This window comes from Pelobates fuscus, chromosome 7 (assembly GCF_036172605.1).
Source record: "Pelobates fuscus isolate aPelFus1 chromosome 7, aPelFus1.pri, whole genome shotgun sequence".
NCBI classification, from domain to species: Eukaryota; Metazoa; Chordata; class Amphibia; order Anura; family Pelobatidae; genus Pelobates; species Pelobates fuscus.
Window position 1 is genome coordinate 122,282,514 of NC_086323.1, and position 15,213 is coordinate 122,297,726.

The 15,213-nt window shown below is 39.0% G+C and overlaps 1 protein-coding gene across 1 annotated transcript in view; it reads left to right on the forward strand.

Moving 5' to 3' along the window:
* Positions 1 to 15,213, forward strand: part of CFH (complement factor H) — a 1,233,551-nt gene that overhangs the window by 1,145,428 nt on the left and 72,910 nt on the right. The window contains exons 14-15 of the mRNA XM_063428115.1: positions 2,742 to 2,786; positions 10,001 to 10,168. Of these exons, the coding sequence (XP_063284185.1) occupies positions 2,742 to 2,786; positions 10,001 to 10,168 (213 nt within the window). The remainder of the gene's footprint in view (positions 1 to 2,741; positions 2,787 to 10,000; positions 10,169 to 15,213) is intronic.

The window sequence follows — 15,213 nt, forward strand, 5'->3', positions numbered from 1 at the left end:
AATATTTTTACAGTTTTTTTTTTTTGTTTTTTTTTATTAACTTTTTATAATAATATATACAGCTTATTGTAGTTTTTTTTTTTTTTGGTGAGTAATCATTTCCTGCAGGCATTTCAGAGAAATGACTCAGTGTCTCTACCCTCTGCATGGAGACGCTGAACTTTCCTCGTACAGATGCATTGATTCAGTGCATCTCTATGAAGAGGTGCTGATTGGCCAAGCAGACGTTTGGCCAATCCGCACCTCCTCATAGAGATGTATTTAATTCTGAAATCGTACATTCACACAGACTCTGAAATAAGGTAAGTTTTATTAAACTGTTAAAGGGGCTAGGGGGAAAAGCCACCTAAATTGTGGTTTCAGCACAATAGGGTTAGGAATACATGTCTGTGTTCCTGACACAATAGTGTTCTTTAAATTATAGCTGCAATCAGCAACCCTTTGCAACTATAAGTAGTGAAAATCTGTTTAATTAAAAGAGAGCTCGTTTTAGTAAGTTTTATCCCCAGGTATGTTAGAAAATCTTTGCGCCAATCGAACGAGTAAGTACCTGCTAATTGATTTATCTCCGTTTTAGGTACACCCAACGGTAACGCCTGTTTTTTTTTTAACATTATTTTTATAATAGGAGATCATACTAAATCTTTCCAACAGTTTAACTAAATACGGTAATGATTCTTTAGGTTTTGATACAAATAAAAGTGCATCAAGCTCTCTTTTAATTAAGCATAATCATATTCCTGTATTACATAAATTAAAGGATCAGTTAAAAAATTGGGGGACTTTGGGGACATCTTGGTTAGGGCGTGTACATACAATTAAAATGATGGCCTTACCCCATATATTGTATCTTTTTCGAACTATTCCTATGGCTGTGCCAAAAAATTTATTAAAAAAATTTCAACTTATGTTTAACTCATACATATGGAAAAAAAATGCCAAGGGTGGCAGCTAGGCTTACAGAGCTTCCATATCTACAAGGCGGATTGGGTATTCCTAACATTATTAAATATTATCAGGCATCTATGTTGTCCTATGCTTTGGCAGTACTTTTCCGTTTAAATTCACCAGTATGGTTAAAACTGGAACAAGCTTGCGCTAAACCCTATTTAATAGAAAAGCTTTTATGGGAGACCTTAATGAATGGGTCAATAGGCAAAAACATGCTTTCTACGACAAAATTAATGCTCTATCATTGGTCAAAATGGACTCCTAAATTGCTAAAAGGTGTAAAGCTATTAGTCTTAGCACCATTATATGTAATAAAGTACTTTATACAAGATTTAAATTTGAATACTTGGGAAACTAATGGCATTAGTAAAGTGCATATGTTATTTAATGAGGCAGGGCTCAAATCATATCCTAGTTTGCAGGCAGAGTTTGCCCTTCCGAATAAAGAGGTATTTTCGTATTTAAGGATCAATAATTTTTTGTTAGAAAATAAGCTGTTAAAATTAGATATGGCCTTAGTGACTTGGTTGGGTAAATTCTGTTTGAACCCTAATATGGAAAGTAAACCTCTTTCAATATGCTACAAAAGCCTTTTATATGTAAACGGGGAAGAAAAGTTGCCTTATATGATATTATGGGAACGAGACCTATCAAAAACCTTTGATCTATCCCATTGGTATCAAACTATAAAAATTACTAAACAAATATCTCACAGCCTTACATATTGGGAAGCTTATAGTAAAATATTAATGCGTTGGTACTTAGTTCCCGCAAAAGTGTCTCGAATGTATGAAGCTGCCTCTGACAGGTGCTGGAGGTGTCAAAGGGAGAAGGGAACTTTATTACATATTTTTTGGGGATGCTCTCGTCTTGTACAGTTTTGGAACGATGTTAAATTAGTAATTCAAATTTTAATGGATACAGTGATACCAAATTTCCCTGAGTTCTATCTTTTACATATATACCAAGAGTGGAGTCGAATAAAAAATAATGTAGTTATTATTCATATATTAATCGCTGCAAAAATAAGCATTGCTCAAAATTGGAAAAAAACAATCCCACCATATATTTTGGAAGTGCAGGAAAGAGTAGACAAGACGTATCAATATGAGAGAATAGTAAATAAAATAGAAGGAAGAGAAGGTGGCCATGAAAAAGCATGGCAAGATTGGTTAGCATATAGGTGTAAGGTATAAATAGAGGTTATAGCAAAAGGAGGAATAGCCTAAAACAGATATGAGGTTAAAGCATGTACATTATTGCATATTAATGAATAATTGATAGGGTATGACTGCAAAGCTGAAAGATTTAGGTAAAATAGTGTTAAAACTGTTAAAACAGGACAAATATGCTGAGCATTCCGCTTGTGAGTAAGAACTAATTGTCAATGTCAATTAATTTTACTTTGCATACTGGTATAAGTTGAATATAAGGATTATAAATTAAATCAAGGTAATAGCAAAGAAAAGTAAAATTGAATTTATTTTGTTTATGTATTTTTATTTTATTTAATTTTATGTTATTGTGTTTTGTTGTTTATGGCTTGTGTTGTTTTTTCTGTGTGTGTAAGAAATAAAAAATTAACAATGAAAAGAAAAAAAGAATCTGTTTAAGTTTTCTTTTTTATTATTGTTGTCAGAGTATATGTTACATAAATAATTGATATTTTTATACAAGCATCCAATTAAAATCAAATACATATATTTCAGATATCCTATACTAAGGTAACCTTCACTTTAATTAATTATTTCACTTTGAATTAAGTAAGAACCAAATGTTTTATTTTTCAGAGGATACTCCTAAACCACATGAAGTTGATGAACAGCCTGGAAAAGGTAATCACACTCCTACAAAATACCCACAGCTCTGCTGCATCTTTCTTTGGCTTATTTAACGTTGAATGTCTTTCTGCAACACCCTATAGGCCTATAAGACAGGGCAGTATGGTTTTGATATTTGGGAACAATCATTGCTGTGTAGTACAGCCTGACATACAACCCGGTCACAGCTGTCCAACCCACAGCACCTGATGGCCATTGCTTTATATCAGTGTCCAGCATTGCAGAACAGTCGTAGCCCAGCCCCTGCCTTCTTATTGGACTGAACAGAGTGAGAGAACACAGACAACTGAACAAACAAATTATCAGTCTATAGGTTCCCTCCAATAGATTGTTACGGGTGAATCTACAAGAAAGTAAAAAAGTGAGATTGGTACTCTGTTAATGTGTGAGAATATATCTAAATGTATCTGAGTGTTTGATAGTAACTCTGTTAGTGTATGCAAGTAAGATGATATAACACTGCCTGTAAGAATAAAATATATATATAATTCTTTATTCCATATGGAAATCCAAATGGTCCATAGTTTTTGGCCCAAAACACTTCCCTTCTGTGCTCCCAGATAAATTAAAGAATATGTTTGCTCTACCAATATTAAGTGAATATAGTTGCTGCAGGATTTTACGAAGTCATGACGGAAAGCCATGAGTTAATAACACGGAGGCTACTATTTCACTTTTCTCTTATTTTACTCTCCAATAGTAGCAAGGCACATGTGTAACATTATTAAAGCAAGGTCTAAAATATGACAGAAACAATAAGGGGTATGAACACAGTGGCAATGACCTAATTTCAGTTGTACTAATCATAACTCTGCTCAGGCTATAAAATACACAGCACGGATAGAATACTTTTCTTTGTGGAGACAAAACTTCATAATATAATGATAGACTCAAACTAGCTAAAGTATATCCAATGTTTAAATGATCAATTTGACATATATCCTTCTTCACAAACTACTCAGTAAATAGGTTAGTCTTGAATCCAACAAGTTACACTAGAACAAATAACAAATGGAGAGAAGTAGAATTATCAGAACAAATACTTAACTTGTAGGGTAACTTATCAGGAAAAGGCATTATAATTGTTCTAGGTATAAACCTTAAGGAACATAAGACATCATCAGGATTGTGAAATATCTTTAGGATAATCACATTTGATATAATGCTAACATCAGTGACTCATAGAATCATATTATAGTAGTTTAAAGCTTAACAATCACAGATTTAGATGCATAGCCTATCTGCTTAAAATGGAACTCTGTAAAAGTCGACCCTCTGATCCAGTCTGACAACTTCATTGTATATTCCAATCTGGCTTCAATATTGAGTGCATTCATTATCATGGCACCTTTAAATAAATGAATATATAGTATATCTGTTGATGTTAACTCCTGTAAATTTTAACAACGGTTTGCAGAAGGAAATTAAACGAACGCTATAGCATTAGGAATACAAAATTTGTATTCCTAATACTATAGTTGTCCCTCTGCCTATTTCTTTATAGCCCCAAATCTCCATAATTCAGTGATTGAAGGGTTAAAAATCCTTTTTACACTTGCCTGTTTCCAGTCTTTCGGTGCTGGATTGTTTTCCTCCTCCAGCGTAGTCACGCCAATGGGTAACCTAATGCGCACATGCATTGGAGCTTTCCCATAGGAAAGCTTTGAATCAATACTTCCCTATGAGGATTTTGAAGACACTGAACGTCCTCAAGCACAGCGTGACGACATCCAACGTTGTTTCATGTCGTTAAACACCATTAAAATCCAGGAAGTGCAACCTGTGGCTGTCTGGAAGACAGCCTCTAGAGGTTGTCTTAACCCTGCAATGTTTTACACTGCAATGGTGAAGGGGCACTTCAACCAGACCACGCCAATGAAATGCTACCCACTTTTACATATGAAAATGTGCTTTATTATCATAATTTAGCTAGTGGGGTAAAGTGGCATAATAGGTAAAGGTAGCATGTATTACATGTATGGGAAAAAGTAGGTTACTAGAATAGTTTACAGTGAAGGGTTAGTTTATTGGATGGCACAGTTGCGGGAGAGGAGACAGAGTGGGTTACCCAAGTATAAAAGATATTAAAATTTTAATTGATATGTTTTCCTAAAAAAGTGAGTTTTTAATTTTATTTTCATGGAACTGAGACTGGATGAGAGTCTAACAGAGCAGAGAAAGGAGTTCCATAGGAATGGTGAGTCCCTAGAGAAGTTTTGAAGGCAGGTGTCAGAGGTGCAAATACAAACAGAGAATAGATGCAGATCTTCGGCAGAGTGTAGGGGCCTGTACAGGACATACTTGTGTATCAGTTAGGATATCTAGGTAGAAACCACATTATGTTGAGATTTGTAAGCAAGCACCAGAATTTTAAATTGAGCCCTAAATCTTACAGATTGACAGTGTAAGGACTGACAGATTGGGGAGGCATGGGAGATGCAGGTTAACAGGAAGATGAGCCTCATACCACATTTTTTTATAGACTGTAATGGATCCAGCTGGGAACGTGTAAGGCCACTGAGAAGTTGATTGCAGTCAGGGCCGCCATCAGGGCATGACAACCATAACAGTTGTCATGGGCCCGTCCTGGGGGGCCGGACTGCTCTGGGAGTCCTGGGCCCCACATTCCATTTGTGCACATATAGATAGCGATTATCGTTATCTATATGTTCACCTCGGGCCCCGGCTACCTGTACAATGTAGACGCGGGCCAGCCAGCACCATCTTAACTTTCCAGCAGCTCCTGCCTGTAAGTCTTGCGAACTCCGCGGCTGGCAGAGTGTTGTCACCGGTTACCATGGCAACGCTCCACACGGCAAACAGGCCCAGGAGCGTTGCAGGCAGGAGGTGCTGGAAAGTTAAGATGGTGCTGGCTGGCCTGGTGGCCCCCGTCTACATGCTACAGCGGCTGGCTCCCTCCACCGGACCACCAGGGATACAATCTCCCCCCTCCCTAGCCAGGTAAAAAGCAGGGAGGGGGGAATAACATGTAAATACCACCAAAAAGGCTCCCCTCTCACCTCCCAATGCAGCCCCCTATTTTACACATTTACATACACTAAAACCACAACACAAACACACACTGCATTCACCATACACACACTAAAACCACAACACAAACACACTGCATTCACCATACACACACTAAAACCACAACACAAACATACACTGCATTCACCATACACACACTAAAACCACAACACAAACACACACTTTATCTAAAACACACAAAACTACATCCATTATACAAATGTGCAACCTGTATCCATTTTACACACCACACAGGGCATCCTTGTGGGTGGACTCAGAATGGGTCTCGGGGGGCAGGCCCGGAGGGCCCACACTTTGAACTGTGTCAGGGGCCCCAACATTTCTGATGGCAGCCCTGATTGCAGTAGTCAAGGTGAGAGATGATAGCAGCATGGACCAACACCTTGGCCACATTTGGCATTAGATAGGAGTGGATGAATGGAAAGAATGTATGTCAAGCTTTCACTTTTTGTTGGTAGACATTTTAGCTCATATTTGTAGGTAGGATCTGCAATCTGAAGCTGATATAGCAGAGAACTGTTCCTTCAACCAATGTGATTGCTCTCTGTGGATCCAGGAAATAAAAAAAATAAAAAAAAACCTCTTCAGAAATGTGCCACAATAATTTGTCTGTCACTTTACCTCTGGATTTATTTTTCCTGATAATTTTACCATTGATTTTTTAAAATTATTTTAACAAAAAGGAAGACTGTGAAAGCTGTTTATCTTTCTTAGTGTCAGGATATAAGACAACCCAGCACACAGAATTGTCACACAGGACAAGAAAAAGGATAAATAGACTGATCAGCCATGTGACGGACCGCCTGGCATCCCGACCGGGTACCTTAGTCAATCGTTGCTTCCTAGTACTTGCAAACACTTGTCTGTCCTCCCTTTAACCCATACTGCTGCTGGGGAGTTGGACCAACTGTCTTGACTCCCGGTAACGCTGCCTGGTGCTAGGTAGTGAGACCGACTATCTCCACTCCCAGGGCTTCTTGTTTCTGCGGGGTTGACGGACCGACCATCTCCTCTCCCTGTGACGCTGCCTGGTGCTGGGTAGAGGGAGTCAGTCTCCACCCCAGGGCTGCTCTGCTTGCTGCTGGGATGAGGGACTGACAATCGCCTCTCCCTGTGCCCTCCCCCCCCTCCCCTCCGTGCCCTCTCGCTTGTCAGTTCTGCAGGTACTCAGCTACTAGGTTTCTCGGGAACTGTACATATTTCTCAGCTGGGTTAGGTCCCAAGAAAGCAGCAGACACGTAAACTCTCTGTCAAACACCGCCACAGTGTAACTGGGCGCCATGTTTGTTCCACTCTAGAAGATGTGCAGGAGTCCCAGGGGTGTTCTGGATGTTCCCCCCAAGACTAGGAAGCCATCCTAACGCTGCCGTCAAATGTGATGGACCGCCTGGCACCCCGACCAGGTTCCTCCATCAATCGCTGCTTCCTAGTACTTGCGAACACAATAAGCACTGTACTGGAACACCATAACCACCGTAAACCCCACAAACCGCTGCAGCTTGGTTGGGGTCTCGCCATCCTCCACCCAGGCTGGACCCAAGACCACGATCCATCTTCCAGTGGTGTAGATCTCTCCTAGTCTAGAGAGCGTAGCAGGAACAGCTCTTATAAGAGCTAGTGATTAAACTCAGGGGAGTATTGTGATATAGCAATCCCCAGAGTGAATGTAGTTCTCCAATCCCCCAAACATGAGCCAAGACTTCATGAAGGGGTAAACTAATCTCAGTTTAATGGGAGCCACACTTGGCGTTTTATGCAAGTCCCCATGCAAAATATCATTTTAGTACTGGATCGGAGGTTATAGGAGGTGGGAACAGCCGGGGAGAGCATTCTCCTCATATGTACTTTATTGCAGTAACAGCAACAGTATTGTGACAATCACTGTTTAAATGCCATGCAGAACAAAAAAAATAACATTTCTCAATTATTTTACATTTTTATTCATATTCATTTGTTTAATATACAAATATTTGATGTGACATGAAAGCCCTGTTTATCCTGAACAAAATGATGTATGATAAGTGTGGGTGCACATAATATGAAAGTGGTGAATTATGCCTGAACAGACATATAGCTCAAATTCTACTTTTTGTTTTGATCACAACTTGTACAATTGCCTTTGTCCTTAAGGGGTTAAAGAGTAAATTTTAAAGACTTGTCGACATAAATAACAATGCCTCCTCCTCTCTTTGCTCTGTTATTTCTAAAACATGAATAACCCTGTATTGCAATTTGCAGAGTCTGGTATTTTAGTTGTTAACCAGGATTCTGAGAGCACAATAATTTTTGGTTTGTAATGAACACCAGGCTTACAGTGCATCCTTTTTTAGTGGGGAGATTAGGACTAGAATTGGCTGGGGGGCAAGGGTTAGACTCCACTTTATTGCAAGGGCAAGTAACATAAGGAATAGGAATTTGGACATCATTTTTGTTTGGCCAAATATTGAATGGGATACTTTGTAATTTTGTGAGGTGGGGGTAAAAGGGCTATTTTAAAAAATAAAAAAAAAACTCTTCACCAGCTCTCAGCAGGTAAGTTACAGCAACAGAGCAGGCCATGGTGTATGATAATTTGTTTTCCAGTTTGAGGTGTGTGCTTATAGCGGTAGTAATGTGAACAAAATTGGAGTGAGAAAAGGGTTATCATGAATAACAGTATAGTCATATTTAGATTTATGTTAGTGGTATGAGGTGTGTAGATGAAAACAAAACACAAATAGTGAGAAATTTAAATAAAAAAAAATAAAAAAGTATATACTATTGGTGTGTAATATACAGGGAGTGCAGAATTATTAGGCAAGTTGTATTTTTGAGGATTAATTTTATTATTGAACAACAACCATATTCTCAATGAACCCAAGCCCGAAAAGGCCCCACAAGCTCATCTTTGATGATACCAGCCCAAACCAGTACTCCACCTCCACCTTGCTGGCGTCTGAGTCGGACTGGAGCTCTCTGCCCTTTACCAATCCAGCCATGGGCCCATCCATTTGGCCCATCAAGACTCACTCTCATTTCATCAGTCCATAAAACCTTAGAAAACTCAGTCTTGAGATATTTCTTGGCCCAGTCTTGACGTTTCAGCTTGTGTGTCTTGTTCAGTGGTGGTCGTCTTTCAGCCTCTCTTACCTTGGCCACGTCTCTGAGTATTGCACACCTTGTGCTTTTGGGCACTCCAGTGATGTTGCAGCTCTGAAATATGGCCAAACTGGTGGCAAGTGGCATCTTGGCAGCTGCACGCTTGACTTTTCTCAGTTCATGGGCAGTTATTTTGCGCCTTGGTTTTTCCACACGCTTCTTGCGACCCTGTTGACTATTTTGAATGAAACGCTTGATTGTTCGATGATCACGCTTCAGAAGCTTTGCAATTTTAAGAGTGCTGCATCCCTCTGCAAGATATCTCACTATTTTTGACTTTTCTGAGCCTGTCAAGTCTTTCTTTTGACCCATTTTGCCAAAGGAAAGGAAGTTGCCTAATAATTATGCACACCTGATATAGGGTGTTGATGTCATTAGACCACACCCCTTCTCATTACAGAGATGCACATCACCTAATATGCTTAATTGGTAGTAGGCTTTCGAGCCTATACAGCTTGGAGTAAGACAACATGCATAAAGAGGATGATGTGGTCAAAATACTCATTTGCCTAATAATTCTGCACTCCCTGTATAGCTATTTGTAGGGATCGAGGGTATGTATTCTATAGGGTTAAGAGATTGGAAGGATGTGCTGATCAGTGTTTGCACCTGTCATTTCAGGAGAATGAAAGTTGTGTGGGAGACTATCTATAAATGAGGAAATTAGCTTGGGTTAAATGAGGGGTAGGGTGGGAGTGGAAACAGTCTTCCAGAAGGCTACCTCTTGCAAAGGGAAGTGGGACAGCTGATGGAACTCTTGGTTGTTTGCTGGGCTGGGTAAGTTTTAAAATCAGGCTGAAGGAGAGAACGATATATTAGGGCCAGATGGGCTAAGGGATGGGGGAGATGCATCTATGGACATTTGATTTAAGGGTCATTCATACAAAATCAAGTAGAATGATTTAAAAATTACAGATATAAGACAGAGGTATTCATGTAGGTAAATAAAGCCATTAAACAAATAACAAAAATATATGGGCCTGATTTGATTGTTTTTGTAATCATTCTTGTTCCCACAGTCTGTACTATTCCAAATATAAATACTCTCATAAGAAGTCCTCATTATACCAGTTATGTGGTTGGCAAGGAAGTTCAATTCTCTTGTCACAACAACTTTCAAAGAATTGGAAATAGAACAAGTATTTGCACCCAAGATGGGTGGAAACCGGATCTGCCAACTTGTCAAGGTCAGTGGTGCTGGTTAATGTTGATGTCTGCATAAATTAGAAGATGTCTCTTGATATGTGTCTTACGTTGAATAAAACATATTAAAGGAACTCTACATTCACTCAAAAAGTACACAGACAAGCAATTCACTATATGCTCCAAAACACAGACAGACCCTCAATGGAAAAAAGTGTTCCCTTATAGACACTCAGAGTAAAGTAAAAACCAAAAAGGGGCTAAATGAGATGTTGAAATAACAAATATAAAAAACACCAAAATTAGGTGAATAATGAAGGTTAAATACAGCCTGATAAATAGTCAAAAGATATTCTGCAAAATAAATAAAAATATATATGGTGCAGTATGTTAAATATATGTATCAGGGTGGGGGTGGTAGAGAATTCATTAGTTAGATGTATAATCAGGCATGTCTCCCTTTCAATTCGGGTCAAGAAGTGTAGATAAATGTTCTTCAGAGGAATCTTCTTGATGGCACAGGATAGTGGAAAAAAAGGAAAGAATATAGTGCAGATGGTATTAAAAATTACAAATGTATTGCACACTATTGCACTTACAAGATAGCAAATAAAATCAAGCGTATCTCCACAACCAGCGTGGTAACCAGACTTCAGCGAATAGCAGGAAGCTCCAGAGATAAACATGCAGGGTGGCAGATTACAAATCAAAATAAAAACAGAAAAGTAAAAGCATAATAAAAATATCCAAAAGTCCTACACGTTTCGTCCGTTGGGACTTCTTCAGGGATCAATGTAGATGTTCTGAGAGACTCTTCCTATATACCAGTAGACATTGAGAACGATGATCGGCAGCTGGACCGGCGTGCATTGCACCATGGATTACAGATAGCCACTTCCGAGTGTAAAGGCATTGCATGCGCGTGGTTGACGTAATTGGTAGTGACGTGCGTTTCATGTTGGAACACATAGAACATTTCCGGGTTGTGGACTTGAACAAGCGATATATTAAGATACTCAGGGGGTGGAAAATGTTGGAGGAAAAAAACTTATATACAATACAACAGAGAAAAAGAAGGCAGAGCATAATAGCTGATTGCAGAAAGTGAAAAAGATAGAAAGTGGAAAAAATATAAAAATAAATATAAAAATAAAAAATAGTAAAAATGAAAACGAAAACAAAAATAAAATAAAAATAACAATACATATAAAAATAGATATAAAAATAGTAAAAATAATAATGAAAAATAAAAAACACTAAAAATTAAATAAACCTAAAAACAATATAGGAAAAAATATATATGGAAATAAAAATATATATAATAATATGACTGGAAATGAAAATTAATTCTCAAGGAAGTTGTCTGCATGCAGTGGCCCTGTCCTTTTAATCCTGCAAGTAAAACATGGCAGTTTTTGTTAAGTTCATCTTCAGTGGCTTTAACCACTTAACCCCTTAAGGACACAGCTTCAAAAGCTTGTCTTACCCTTAAGGACACAAGCCATTTTTTAAGTTTTTGCTGTTTGTGTTCAAACGCAATTTGCATCTCTGTCATTTATTGCAACAACACATATTATATACTGTTTTTCAGAGGGCAAACAGGGCTTAATTTTTTTGTCACATATACATAGATACATTCTCATTAATTATAAAAAAGGCCACAAAATGAAAGAAAAAAAAAATATATTTTTTTCACAGTTTTGGCAATAATAGCGTATGCATAATATGTCCAGCTTAGAAAAAGTAATTCAAAATAAATTAATTTACGTGTCTTGATTTATAGAATACATAATATGTATAGGATTTCAGCTTATTTTGAAAGTTACAGGTCACAAAATACAAGGACAAAAATAAAATTTTAATGTGAAACAATTTTAGAATTTGGTATGTTTGTCTTGTAGGTTTAGTAGCCACCTCAGAAAACAAAATTGCCACACAAAAGTAAACATTTATGTAAAGTAGACATCACAGGCTATTTACCTAAGGTTAGTTTGACACTTTTTACGTAACCATTTCATTGCTAATCTCTGCTAAATATTGGAGTAAAATTTAGTTTTTTCTTTATTTTAGCATATACACATATAACAAGGTTTTTGTAATGTGTATTTCGGAAAGGTGGTGTGTGCTATTCCTGCCCCATATTGTGTTTAGCTACATCTGCTGAGTATAACGATGCCCCTGTTGTATGCCTTTGGCACTTTTCTGTAAAGTTACAATGCCATATAAGAGACATGGCTATTTCAGTTTCTATAGTTAGAATTTTCCTAGATGGATTTGATGGGCCTGTGTCTTATTTTAGGGTATTATAGCAGTGTAACTGTTCAAATAAACCCACAAAGGGCTATTATTTGATAAAGCAGACACCCCAGGGTATCTAATATGGTGTATATTGTGCCTTAACGTGCCACCATTTTTTCACCAATTTATGTCAATGTTTGTGGTGAGGTGGGGGGGGGAAATTGCATTTTTACATATATGGTGCATTTTTGCGGAGTATCTCTTACACTTGATATGTACCACTGTCATAAAAATCCCCAAATTATGCTCAGTTACATCTTCTGAGTAAAACAATATGCCCAATGTATGACCTAGACACTATTTTGTGAAGTTACAGAGCTGTAAAAGAGATGTGACAAGTTCAGGTTTTTAAGTGAATTTTCATGGAGGGTTTTGATTAGAGTTGAGCGGACACCTGGATGTTCGGGTCCGGCGGGTTCGGACGAACTTTGAAATAAAGTCTGGGTAGGGCTCAAACTTGACCCCGAACTTGACTGCGGTGCATTTCTTGCAGTCCTGATGCATGGAGAAATGCTCAACTCCTGATGAATGGAGAAAAGGCCTTCACAATCCTCTGCTATTGTGTACATAGTTTATACTAAGTGACCCATAGGTTGAGGAGGCGGTGATCGTGGCGGTGTAGGTGGAAGTGGTGTGGAGGAGGATGAGGTAGCCAACACTGTTTTTTATGTTTCTTTTTTTTTTTTTATTGTGGTAGCCCACAAAATATTGGGACATACAAAAAAAGAAACATTTGCGGCCTGCGGTGCATTTCTTGCAGTCCTGATGCATGGAGAAATGCTCAACTTCTGATGCATGGAGCCTCTGCTAATGTGTACATAGTTTATACTAAGTGACCCACAGGTTGAGGAGGCAGTGACCGTGGTGGTGTAGGTGGAAGCAGTGGTGGAGGAGGATGAGGTAGCCAACACTATTTTTTATGGTTTTTTTTTTTTTTTTATTGTGATAGCCCACAAAATATTGGGAAGTACAAAAAAAGAAACATGTGTGGCCTGCGGTGCATTTCTTGCAGTTCTGATGCATTGAGAAATGCTCAACTCCTAATACATGGAGAAAAGACCTTCTGTCACGGGTGGCGGTACGGAGACCGGGACCCCTGAGTGCATGATGAGAAGTGGGAGTCTTCAGCGTGGAAGTGGACTATCAGGGCCTGGTGCATGGCAAACACACACCCCCTGGTGTTGAGCACCAGCGTTTGTGCGGCCACATACCAGAACCCTGATGCAGCTACAGCGGATCCCGGGAACTTGATATGCAGACCTCCCAGGAACTGGATAGGAGGGCTCTGCTGCAGACATGTATCCAGTACTAGAAACAAGGCAAGACTAGAATAGGCACCAAACATGAAAACAAGACAGAACTAGTAGAACCCAGAACCAGAGAAGGATAGGAAGCTAAACCCAGAACATGTACACAATACATAAGGGAACATTAACTAAACAGGGGCAGGACAGGACTGTACATGGACTGGGATTACAAAATGAAACAAGACAAGATATAATAGGCAAAACAAGAGTAGACATAACTAAGCACTATATATGAAAATCATGGGGATTTAGTCACATTATAGGATCATACATTGCATAAGCCTGCCAACAATGCCAATGTACCCCATATCTGGCAGGTCCTACTCTGCCTAATGTACACTAAAAGAACCACAGAACACATATATATAGCACTTACCTGCAAGAAAGGGCAGAAGCCTTGAGCAGCTGCCTGCAGGAACTCTGAAACAAAATGAAATGATGGAAAACAAACGGGTGTGGCAAATAAAACAAACATTTAAAGGAAACCTGGAGACTGGGAATCCCAGGGATGGATTACAGGAATGAACCCAGAAAAACCCAGCATAAAGAAAACCAGACATAGAATAGAAAACCAAAAAACCCAGAAAAACTAAACAAGAAATGTAAAAAGAGTACTGGATACCAGAAGCCAAAGCCAGTCATCTCCGCAGAACATGGTATGTTGTGACACCTTCACAAGCCTCTGCTACTGTGTACATAGTTTATACTAAGTGACCCACAGGTTGAGGAGGCGGTGACCGTGGTGGTGTAGGTGGAAGCGGCGGTAGAGGAGGAGGATGAGGTAGCCAGCACTGTTTATATATATATGTATATATATATATATATATATATATATATATATATATATATTTTTTTTTTTATTGGGGTAGCCCCCAAAATATTGGGACATATAAAAAAGACAACTCTGTTCCGCTGTTCCGCAGCTGTTGACATTATAGTTGCGCAGGCACTTTGTTGACTCTAGAGAACCTCGGACCAACCGCACATCCCCGTGACGGCGACTTTGCATTCGGATGTCATCCATATCAACTTTTTTTTTTTTTTATTGGGGTAGCCCCCAAAATATTGGGACATATAAAAAAGACAACTCTGTTCCGCTGTTCCGCAGCTGTTGACATTATAGTTGCGCAGGCACTTTGTTGACTCTAGAGAACCTCGGACCAACCGCACATCCCCGATACGGCGACTTTGCATTCGGATGTCATCCATATCAACTTTCGATGCCAGTTTCTGCGCCTACCATGGTGACCACGGGTAATGGGGAATCAGGGTTCCATTCCGTACAGGGACCCTGAGAAATGGCTACCACATGCAAGGAAGGCACCAGGCGCGCAAATGACCCATTCCCGACGCGGGAAGGTAGTGACTACAAATAACAATACAGGACTCTTTAGAGGCCCTGTAATTGTAATGAGTCCACTTGATATCCTAAACTCTGATCAATTGGACGGAAGTCTGGTGCAGAGCCACTGAAGCGTGCGTGC